The sequence below is a fragment of the Ruditapes philippinarum genome, unplaced genomic scaffold (assembly GCF_026571515.1).
Source record: "Ruditapes philippinarum isolate M1 unplaced genomic scaffold, ASM2657151v2 ctg516_1_1_1_1, whole genome shotgun sequence".
Classification (NCBI taxonomy): domain Eukaryota; kingdom Metazoa; phylum Mollusca; class Bivalvia; order Venerida; family Veneridae; genus Ruditapes; species Ruditapes philippinarum.
Window position 1 is genome coordinate 271,518 of NW_026861855.1, and position 12,516 is coordinate 284,033.

Here is a 12,516-nt window from a genome sequence, read left to right on the forward strand (position 1 = left end):
TATTTCGATTACGTGATACTTTGTTAACGTGATACTACGATAACGTGATACTGTTGATAACGTGATACTACGATAACGTGATACTAGTTTGTTAACGTGATACTACGATAACGTGATACTTTGTTAACGTGATACTTGGATAACGTGATACTAAAATAACGTGATACTACGATAACGTGATACTTTGATAACGTGATTTATTGATACGATAACGTGATATTTCGATTTGATACATAGATACTGACGTTTACTACGATAACGTGATACTAAGTTAACGTGATACTATGATAACGTGATACTGTGATAACGTGATACTACGATAACGTGATACTGTGATAACGTGATACTATGATTACGTGATTCTATGATAACATGATACTATGGTGACGTATTACTGTGATAACGTAATACTATAATAACGTGATACTATGATAACGTGATACTTCTATATAAGGTGATACTATAATAACGTGATACTATGATGTCAAAAAGATAACGCGAGAAATGATAACAATGGGGATCTTACAGAACGATGGTGATAATGGGCTTTGTACAATACTGATCATTCCATGTCATTATATATCAGGTGAAAATAGGTTGACGAAATTATCACCGTATTGTACATTGTACCCATCGTACTGGCATATTGTCGAGTCTTAGATGTCATGTTTATCGCATTGTCATAATCATGTTATCGCATTTATCATAATCATGTTATCGCATTATCATAAGCATAATCATGTTATCGCACTTTTGTTATTGTAGGTTGGTTTTTATTATTGTAATATTCAGATTTACATATAAAAAGGGAATTTAATAGTTTCTTAAAATGATAACTCTGTCGGTTTTCAATAACGAAGTTAATCATTTCTTAAAATGATAACCCGGTAGGTTTCCAATAACGAAATTAATCATTTCTAACATGATAACCCTTTCGGTTTCAATAATGTGGTTAATCAGTTTTACAATGATAACTCTGTCGGTTTTCAGTAATCACGAAGTTAATCATTTCTGACAGTTATAACCCAGTCGGTTTTCATTAACGAAGTTAATCATTTCTTTCAATGATAACTCTGTGGGTTTTCAATCTGTCAGTGTTTCTCTATTTATTCTATTTATTGAAATTCTACAAAGTCCGACACGTTCTGTTTGTAGAATCAAGATTAAAGTTCACTAAGCGAGCATTTTGTTTACTTTGTGTCCGATATTGGACCGATAGCAATATTTTCACCCAATAAACACAGGATGTATTATATAACATTTATCAGGCCAAGTTTTCATAACAAGGTCAAGGCCCATCCATTATTCCATACTGATTTATTCGAAAGAAAATAAACAAACGGGTTGTGCCATTCTTACACGGGTTACTGCTTGAAATGTCGCAAATATTCATTTTTTCTGTGTGACGTTCTCATATTATCACGTGTTTTTGTAGGTGAAAAATAAGTCATAACAGCACGTGAAGCATGTGAACATAACATACTTACAAAGTTTTTTGTTGTTGTTGTTTTTTTTGTTGTTTCTTTTTTTTGGGTGGGGGGCATTTTTTTGGGAGGGAAGGGGGAGGGGATGTATGAATGGTATGTGCACGTGTTTTAAAATGGCAAGCATTTCCACACGAATGATATTCAACTGATCTGTTTTAAGCGGTATAAAAGCATGTTTGATAAACAAAATCAGTCGTTTTCTTTTGAATCTATTTAGTTCTTTGATAATTGGAAACTATTCAGTATGGAAAAAGACACTCTTTAAATCAAGTGTGATATGCTACTTTATAAAATTAAAATGACAACATTTAAGCATTTTAGATTTGTATGTTTCACATTTCTTTTATTGTTTATTAATATTATTTGTGGCTCTGGGTGAAATTTCATTAAATTTGATTCTTAGTGTATTTGAAGAAAGACAACTCTTCCTTCAAACATGTTTTACACATTTTTTGATTACCTCCCTTGTAAACAAGCCATTCGTTGTTTTTATTTGTTTGTTTGGGTTAAACGGCAACATCGACACATTACTGGTCATGCTGCGCCTAAAACTATAATAAGTAGGCCAAAATAGTTTGTACAAGTGAGGTAATTAACTCTTATAAACAGAAGATAACTTTCTTTAGGTAATCAATCGGGGATTTAGATGGAACTAAGTTTACTTTCTTTGAGTAGTCAATTAGGCCTTTGGATGGAACTGAGGTTAAAAGTGTTCTAGGTAAATTGACTGGATAAAATCTACCACGAACATATGCAATATTATTGTATTCCAGAAGGAAATGTTTGACAGTAAAATGTTTATTGCATTAACGATTTTAACAGAAATTAACAAGAATTTATTTCAAACAACTTTTCACAACAACTATTGATATTTTAGAAACTTGTCAGTGGTGGCCAGTGGTGTCGGAAATCAACGATATCAACAGTTCAAACATGCCGCCTTTTCATGTTGCATAAGACTGTTGACTGTTAGGACATTTTACTAACATATTTACGCTTAAGATTTGCGCAAGTTTAAACGTAAGCGTCAAATGACGATAACCCTTACGTAAAATTTTCGAATTGTTAGTAAAAACGTTCTCCAGGTACTTTACCATTTCATGTTATTACATGATTTTAATGACCAGGAATCTAAGATAAATAACAATAACTGACGAAATAAATCACCCTCAGAAAATAATAGCATGCTGAATTCAGCATCATAGGATTCTACTCCAGTTAGCTTACGCAACGTCGGCACCGTGGTTCTACTCAGGTGTTGCCTGAAATAATGTACTAAGGGGCACCTGAGGTCTTCCTCCACCAGTAAAGCTGGGAGGTCGTCATATGACCTATACTGTCTTTTATGCAACATTAACCCTCCCCCACAAAAGAGATGCAGGAAATAAATCAAGACTTTTATACACATTAATTATTAACTGTAAGATTTCTAAGAGTTTATTATCATGTTATATAAGTGTTATGTTTAAGAATTCAATTTTCATTCATTTTAATGCTAATAGCCAGCTTAAAGTCGTTGGAACAGTAAAGTGCCAAATCATTGATAAACCAGTTTGCCGTGAGCATAAATACATATTGACGACCTAGTTTCAAGTGAATGATTCAACATAATTATGGTGTACTTTTATTTTTTGACCACAATTTTTTCATGCATCGTGTGCTGGATAGTGAAGCTTTATGATTTTGACCAAAAACCTTTGCTATGTTTCATACAAAAAGAATGTTTCATACAATGGCCAACTAAAGCTTTAGACCAATAAATGGTTCCGATCCGCGAAAAGCTGCATTGCCGTTTTGACAGTTTGCTGAAAACTGTCGTTTCAATAGATAAATATACATTATATATTTCAATAGAATAAATATTTTATTGAAATACATTTTGTACATTTAATATTCAGAATAAAGTGTGTTCACAATTCGCAAGCCCAGTGTACTGATTGTTTATATAACAAAAAATAAAACATTTGGCACGCACACACACACACACACACACAGAGGAAAAAGAAAAAGGAGAACGCATATCAACTAAAATACATGAACCAGATTCATAAACAGTCTAGTGTTTGCTAAAGTTAATGATTATTGTTGTATTTGTAAAATATGATTCTAAGTAGTATTTAACTATCTAACAAAAGTTATATATATGTATATAGTCATCATCACCACAACCAATAACCACATAACCTATTTTGCTATTCACAGCAACTGATAATGGCTTTTTGATGTTGCTGATAATTATCCTGTTTCTACGGTAATTATCTTTTGAAATCTGATATACATTGTCGGAGAAACACCCACACACATAAATATTACCATCGTCGTCTGCTGCCAAATCCGTTATACCTTTCAAATAGCTTCCATCACTGCTTTTATAGAACCAAGACTCTTTGAAAATGTTGCTTGAATGATCGGAATAACCAGTATTGGTGAAACGGTGAAGCTTAGTAAATTCTGAAACTAAAATTTCATCCATGTCTCTACAAAAAATACGTCTATTTCCATCCTCCTGAAATTCAAAGGGAACGCCAACCTGATTTTCAAAAGTGACTGTTTTAAATATTCGGCCAGTTCTAGCACCCCTAATTTGACAGAAAAGCCTTTTGTTAGCGGCGTTTTCAAACTCTTCGAAAAGAATAGCAATTTCATCGACATTTCCTACTTTTGCAATAGCAAGTATTATATATTTTTTTGGGAATTGTCTTAAATTATGAGCATTACATGTTCCAATACCAAACGTTTGAATTGATTTTTCAAAAGAAACTGCAACTGTTTTGTCACTTACATGACACACGTCAAAAGGATGATCACAGAGACCTTTTGTAAATACTAGAGAAAAACTTTCTTTAAAGATTTTTAGTTTCTTGTTGGCATTATCAATCATAACTAAACGTTCGTCAGGCAGAATTTTTATAGCATAAATTTTACAACGTGCTTTATCTCCTGAGCATCGAACTTTATAAGAAACTCCCTGCTGATTTATGTTTCTATTCATCAAACTGGGGATTTTTACATGTTCTGTAAGATTTTGTGTAATATTGGAACTGCTGGAGCCACCAGATGTGTCAAAATGGCCAGTCTGCAAAGCCACTTCATCGGTTTGCGTGGTAGCATTACATTTCGATGGACGAATTTGTACCGATGAGTCTGCCTTTTCTTCTAATGTATGAACTGGTCTAGGGATTTCGTCGCTGGACACACTTACATCAGTGTTTGCTCCTTGTTGTTCATTCAGAGACGCGGGCACCATTGATATGTTTGCAATATTTCCGATTATTTCCATGTCAAGTGTTGTTTCAAAAATAAGTGACTTCTTTTCTGTAATATTTTCTGTTTTGATTGTTTCATGTAACTCTTTTGCTCTGGTCAATATAAGATGAGGCATAACACTCCTCTCAGCAGAGTTCCCAAATTTCATAACAAATTCAAATACCTTCCTATATTCTTCTCCTTCGACATCTGCTTCTTTACATTTCGTTAAATTCCTTTCATGATAATTTACTTCTTTAGTAACAAGATTAAGTGTTTTGGACTCAAGATTGGCCTTTGCTTGTGACAATTTTTCATAAATACTGTTGAAAAGACTTTGTTGTTGTAATTTCACTTTAGACAGATGATCTTTATAAGTGGTTATATTTTCTTCTGATTCTCTTTTTGAAGCCGTTGCAGTGTCTTGTAGTTGAGATAATATTTCTTCTACACGGGCATGTATGTCCTCATTTACAGGGGTAGTAGCTTTTGCGATTTCGTTAACCGTTTTACATTTACGGTGACACTCTGCTAAACACGTGACGCAAACATATTGTTCGTGATCTTCACATTTATACGTCACAGCAGTGTCGAGATGGTCAGGGCAATTCATCATTCTGTTCATTGCCGCAATTGTTGTAAATTTATCTGAAATATCCTCACCTTCGAACAACTTATGATTCCTTGATAGTTTATTCTTTCTATGTTCACGAGCACAACTAGCACATAAATGCTCGGAACAATCCGTACAAAATGTACTTGCTTCTTTTTCAATGTTTTCAAAGAGACAAGGTTCACAATTAAAATTCGTATTTATTACCGAAGTCTTTTTTTTACTGTCATGAAGCCCCCCAACTGCTCCCAACTCTTCAAACGGGTTATCAGTCTTATCAGCCATATTCGTGCTAATCATTGTATTCATGCGCTACAAAAAATTAATATCCAAAAACTATTTCACTTAAAACATATGACTATGTCAAAAGTATGTACAAGATTAAGCTCTGAGAATATGTTTATTATCATGCATATTTTTGTTTACCACATTAATAAATCAAAGCACAGAAGGCGCTGAATTTGTTTCAGAAAGGTGAAGGTTGTGAGATTATAAAACAATTTGTTTTTGTATAGTGCCACCAAAGCTTTCCAGCGTTTTAATTGTAGAAGATTGGCTATAAGACTAATTGCAACACTGATATTCAATCCAATGTTTATTTGACTTAAACAATTTGAAAAAATAATGAGTCGCCTTAACTCCAGACCTCTCGCTTCCTAAGCGAGCGCGCAAACCCCTCGGCCACGGTGAATTTATATGTTAACAGCCTGAAGAAAACCATATTATTCTAAATTAGGGTTTGAAATGACGCCAACTGTTGTTTAACACATGTGTAAATAATCATGGCGCTTACTATAAGCATGTATATCTATAAAGCATAAAACAATATTAGAAATCTTCGACCATTCGGAATTATTTTGCTTGAAAATTAATGCGCCTGTCATGTGACCATATTTACGCAGTGATCTCCCCTGAATTTTTCGGCCTTAGTGTTACATATAAAGGGAAGTAACCGCTTCAAAAAAGCGGACTACTTTCGGCATTTGCAATTAACAGCATTAGAGTCTGAAATTTCGCCACCATTATTTGTTTGGTCTGACGACCCAAACAAATAAAAAATTAATTAGAAGTATGGATACGACGGTAACAAAAACGCTGACCAATAGAAATATTGTGTGATGATGACATTCGTATGAAAACCTGATTAAATGTTCATTTTAGATGCCGATAGCTATAAGTGATAATTTCACTGTGAAACATTCAAAATGGAATATACACTTAATGATTTTTAGTTTGATAATATTTCATAATATTTCATTGTATAAATACAATCACACCCTTAGATATATCACAATAAACAAAAACACAATACATCATTGAACTATAGACGTAAGTTTTGAACCTATGGTATACACTTAACAGCATATTGTGGAGCCTCCCCTGAATTGATATTTTGGTACTCAATTGAATCACCTGTAATAATTATATCATTTTCATCACCCCTTTCTGATCGTAGCATCGTGTTCTTGGTTTTCATATTCAACTTATTTTATGACAATGGTCCTTACACGGCTCGGTACATATTCAGTGTAATCATTATCACAAAGTAAATATACATGTAGTTGAGTAAAAGACAGTAATTTATTTAGCTTTTGTTTTATGTTTTAAATTTAAAGATTTACAAAGTTAAGTTCAAAGCATGAAACGTCATGAAATAATAAAAGTACATCCCTCATGCGTTACACCTACGTCATATCTACCGTCTGGAGCTTTGTTGAAATGAATAAATGAATAGAAATCAGTGTTTTGTGAACCTTATTAAAGAATGTGTAAGTAGGCCTACTGTTACTGTAAAGTAAGAGAATATTAAAGTTTGTCAAAAAATTCATAATTCTTTATTTTTCAAGGAAAGAGTTATTAATGTTTGTTTCGCCCATTGTTTTCTCGTTTATGTCACTCACTTTTCTTTTATGTGGGGACAATACACCGCTTTTCACGGAATGGGCACTAGCGTGTCACATTAAAGGTTCCATGGTAACCTCAGTATGATCACATCTGCGGGTGTTCCTAAATTTCACCATTTTCATGTTTAAATCTTGAATTCTGCTTAAGCCGGGTGCTACAGGGCGTGAAGGGTAGTTTGCACTTGGCAGTACCGTCAATAATCAGGCTCAGTCAAAACCGAGCCTGCAACAGTTTCAATTTTGCCGTTTTGGACTTTCTTTAGGGATTCCTATTTTCCCTATTTTTTACTGTCAGGTCATTTTAGAAAGAGCGAGACTAAAAAATGTGTTTGGCACCCCACTTAATACCGTTTTCCGGTATATACCAATATGCAGAAAATATGACGCGACCCGGAACAAGTATGTATATGTTCATGTCATGTCCTTTTGCAACGTCATGTCATAAAGATGGAATTAAAGTTGTATAAGTTTAAAACATCAGTCAAAAGGCGATTAATGTAAACGTTATCGTGTTCGACTTATAACGTACAATTAGCGGTAGTAACACACTTGTCTAGTAGCGTTCAAAAACTAATTTGGCTAAAAGCCGTCTAAAATCAGATTGACTTCCTGTAAAATTTACAGGGAAGAACTTAATATAAGAAAAATTTTCATTGGTCATTTAAAAATTACAAACTCAAATCTGGCAATCTCATTGGTCATTCTGTAACATTTATCTACTATTATTGTGCGTATACATGTTTAAAAGGATTAGTATAAGGATAACAAAAGTCTTTTAACAAAATTACACACAAAGTGAACAATTGTAAATTCACGTGTTTTTTTTTGAAAAAAAAAACTAGATATCGGTTGAATACACATGGCTCAAATTTGATATTTGAAAAACACTGATAGTTGATACAAAGGTCTTTTTAAATGTTCAATAAATATATTTTGTGTAAACAGACGATATGTTACGTTTTGAACTAATCATACTGTAGGAAAACTCGGTATGAATACATAGTGTCAGTAAAAAACGGCATTTTATTTTTAAAGACAGGTCCACTTTAATTTAACCAGATATACTTGACAGATATATAAAATACAGCTTCCCAAACATCCATCAAGCATACATGTGTATTTCATACACGGGTATATACGAGTATACCCGCGGCAGAGTATGCGATATTTCTCTTACGAGATCACCAGCATTCAAATTCAATATTTATTATGTTATAAGATTATGTTAAAGACATAATTAAGCAAAACTTTTATATAAAGAAAAATTTACAAAGTTATTGAAAAAAATTATTGAATGTGTAGGTTTATTTCAAGTTTGTATATGGGGAACAGAACTTGTATTTTGATTAAGGAAAATATATTGATATGTATATATTTGATATATATGTAAGCATGCCTGAGCACAGTCCGTTGTTTAATATTCCGAGGAATAGTCTGAGGAGGATTTCTTTCGTGTTTCCTCCGTGCATGCCCACGGATTCTACGGTTCCTATTACATTTAAAAAAGATAAAAGGGGTTTAAGACGGCCAGTATTCCTCAGACGAATATGCGATCGAACCTGTTAAGTTTAGTTTATTTGACACTTTATCATGAAATGTCTTGGACATATGACAACAGTTTAGATCTTGATATGCTTTATACATATGCATTTCTCATTGTGATATATCCTCCTGTAAATAAAATAACCTCGCTTTATTGAAAGTTAGAGTAAGACGTAAATGTTTCATCGCTTTATTCAAAAATCTATATCACTTATGTAAATATATGAATACATTTGTCTACTATCAGCTATTTATGTATTTTCCGAAATATTAACTACCAGATAATGTTTGCAAAATGGGCAGGTTAATCATTTCGGACAATAAACGAATGTAATACACGATCAGTAATTGCGACACAATGTCTGATGTTCCCCCACTTACTGTCATACCAATTATTGACATTATTCGCCATCTTTTGCATCTTTTTTCTCGCTAACTGCACTAGATGGGTTCCGACATTTTATCTCCGTCACCCTTTTGCATTATCGTTTTTTTTGTCTACCTCATTTGTAACACTGGCTTCCTGCTCTTTTACATTCACTTCTGGGTCATTCTTGCTAAACTTATCTTGTTTCACTGGGACACCTGAATTTTTGTGCCTTCGCTGGGATTATTCTTGAAACCTCAACTGTTGCACTTGCCATGGACTCTGGATCCTTCTCGCCTTCTTTTTTCTCTTCATTTTTTGACAACTTCATCTTTTTCCTGAGGCTCTTTTAGACTTTGCATCCTTTTTAGACTCCACATTTTTGCCAACTTCACTTTTTTTCAGTAGTATCTTGACCTTTTTTTATCTTATTTTGGTTTCTTCATTTTTTGCTCTCTTCACCTTTTTTCGGGAGACGTTTGATTTTTTTAGGTTCACTTTCTTTAGTTTCGTTTGTCCCATCACCATTTTTGTCGTTTTTATGATCATCACTACTCTTGCTTTATTGCTTTTGTTTTGGGTTAAACGGCAACATCGACACATTACTGGTGTCATGCCGCTCCGAACACTATAATAAGTAGGTCTAAAAAGAGGTTGTACAAGTGAGTTAATTAACTCTTATAAACACAAGATAACTTTCTTTAGGTAATCAATCGGGGATTTTAGATGGAACTAGGCGAAAAGTTTCTCCATATGAATTGACTGAATAAAAAATCTACCAACGAACAAAATAAATTGCGAGATCATTGCCTGTTTGGCAGTCAAATATTTGAAGAAAGACAACTCTTCCTTAAACATAATTTTACACATTTTACGATAACCTCCCTGGAAACAGACTTTAACTAAGCCAGTCGTGTGTTTTGTTTGTTTGTTTGGTTGTAACGGCAACATCGACACATTACTGGTCATGCCGCGCCGAACACTATAATAAGTAGGTCTAAAAGAGGTTGTATAATAAATACAAGTGAATTAATTAACTCTTATAAACACAAGTTAACTTTCTTTAGGTAATCAATCGGGGATTTAGATGGAACTAAGGCGAAACGTTCTCTAAGTGAATTGACTCGATAAAATCTATCACGAACATGTGCAAGATTATTGCATTCAAGAAAGAAATGTTTGACAGGTAAAATATTCATTGAATTAACGTATGATTTACCAGAAATTAACAAGAATTCATTTCAAACAGCTTTTCATAGCAATTATTACTAATATTTTTAGAAACTTGTCAGTGGTGGCCAGTTGTGTCGGAAATCAACGCTATTTACAGTTCAAACATGTCGCCTTTTTTCACTTGGAATTTCATTTTGTTTGCGTAAGTCTGTTTTTCACGATACCGTTTTACTAACGTATTTATGCTTTAGAGTTGCGCAAGTTTAAAACGTAAGCGTCAAGTGACGATAACCCCGTAAAATTTTCGAATTGTTAGTAAAAACGTTCTCCAGGTCCTTTTCCATTTCATGTTTATTACATGATTTTAATGACCCAGGAATCTTAGATAAATAACAATACTGACAAAATAAATCACACTCAGAAAAGAATAACATGCTGAATTCAGCATCATAGGATTCTACTCCAGTTAGCTTACGTAACGTCGGCACCGTGGTTATACTCAGGTGTTGCCTGAAATAATGTACTAAGGGGCACCGGAGGTCTTCCCCCACCAGTTAAGCTGGGAGGTCGTCATATGACCTATACTGTGTTGATGCGACATTGAAATCCATAACAAAATTTATAACTGTAAGGTTTCTAAGAGTACTTTAAGATTTCTTAGAGTTTATCAACATTTAATATGTGTTATGTTTTCACTGTAAAGTTAAGGTAGTACACCCCTAATGCACTATCGCCACTATGAAGAGAATTCAAATAGACTAGAATCACTGTAAAAGTGTATTGAAACTGAGGGGTTCAAACCCCAGAAGGGGCAACATTTTTTTCTTTTTTTTTTCTTTTTAACATTTTTTATAAATCTCTCAGATCCCTTGTGGAAGAAAAAAGTGTTTCATTTTAATTGTAAAATTATTGTAGGTATTTATTAACTAAATAATGCCAAATTTAATAGCAAATATGATACCAGATATTTTCAAAGTTTAATAAAATAACAAGAACTGTCGGAGGACAGTAACGCTCGACTATTCGAAAATTTGTCACAAGGGTGTTTCATTGAGTATAATAATGCTTACCTATATGACTACATAAAATTGTACGAAAAGGTACAAACCCTTCAAGTTTCAATACAATCACAGAGAACAAGTGTGTGAAGTTTCAATCCATTCCCTTCAGTAGTTATGGAGATACCAGCTTACACACAAAAACTTAACCACGAATTTATGAATCGAAAAAGGGGAATAATTATGCGAAAAAGTAAATCAGAGTTATGGGACTTGTGCCAATCATCTTAAATAATCACAGAGACCAAGTGTGTGAAGTTTCAATCCATTCCCTTCAGTAGTTATGGAGATACCAGCTTACACGCAAAAACTTAACCAAGAATTTCTAAGTCGAACAAGGGGCATAATTATGTAAAAAAGCAAATAAGAGTTATGGGACTTGTGCCAATCATCTTAGATAATCACAGAGAACAAGTGTGTGAAGTTTCAATCCATTCCCTTCAGTAGTTATGGAGATACCAGCTTACATACAAAAACTTAACCAAGAATTTCTAAGTCGAAAAAGGGGCATTTTTATGTAAAAAAGCAAATCAGAGTTATGGGACTTGTGCCAATCATCTAAGATAATCACAGAGAACAAGTGTGTGAAGTTTCAATCCATTCCCTTCAGTAGTTATGGAGATACCAGCTTACATACAAAAACTTAACCAAGAATTTCTAAGTCGAAAAAGGGGCATAATTATGTAAAAAAGCAAATCAGAGTTATGGGACTTGTGCCAATCATCTAAGATAATCACAGAGAACAAGTGTTTGAAGTTTCAATCCATTCCCTTCAGTAGTTATGGAGACACCAGCTTACATACAAAAACTTAACCAAGAATTTCTAAGTCGAAAAAGGGGCATAATTATGTAAAAAAGCAAATCAGAGTTATGGGACTTGTGCCAATCATCTTAGATAATCACAGAGAACGAATGTATGAAGTTTCAATCCATTCCCTTCAGTAGTTATGGAGATACCAGCTTACATACAAAAACTTAACCACAGGGACGCCGACGCCGACAAATGGGTGACTGCATTAGCTCGATTATTCTACGAATAGTCGAGCTAAAAATTACACGGTAACAGTATTTTATATTTTGCAAGATCAACCAATATACATTTAACAAAAGTTAGGCAAACTTTGAA

At 33.6% G+C, this 12,516-nt stretch overlaps 1 protein-coding gene across 1 annotated transcript; it reads right to left on the minus strand.

Annotated features, from left to right (window-relative positions):
* Positions 1 to 3,612: 3,612 nt before the first annotated feature.
* On the minus strand, positions 3,613 to 5,631 carry LOC132717123 (uncharacterized). Its single transcript, XM_060700527.1, has one exon. It carries the CDS (start codon positions 5,629 to 5,631, stop codon positions 3,613 to 3,615), a length of 2,019 nt encoding a protein of 672 aa, XP_060556510.1.
* Positions 5,632 to 12,516: the final 6,885 nt, after the last annotated feature.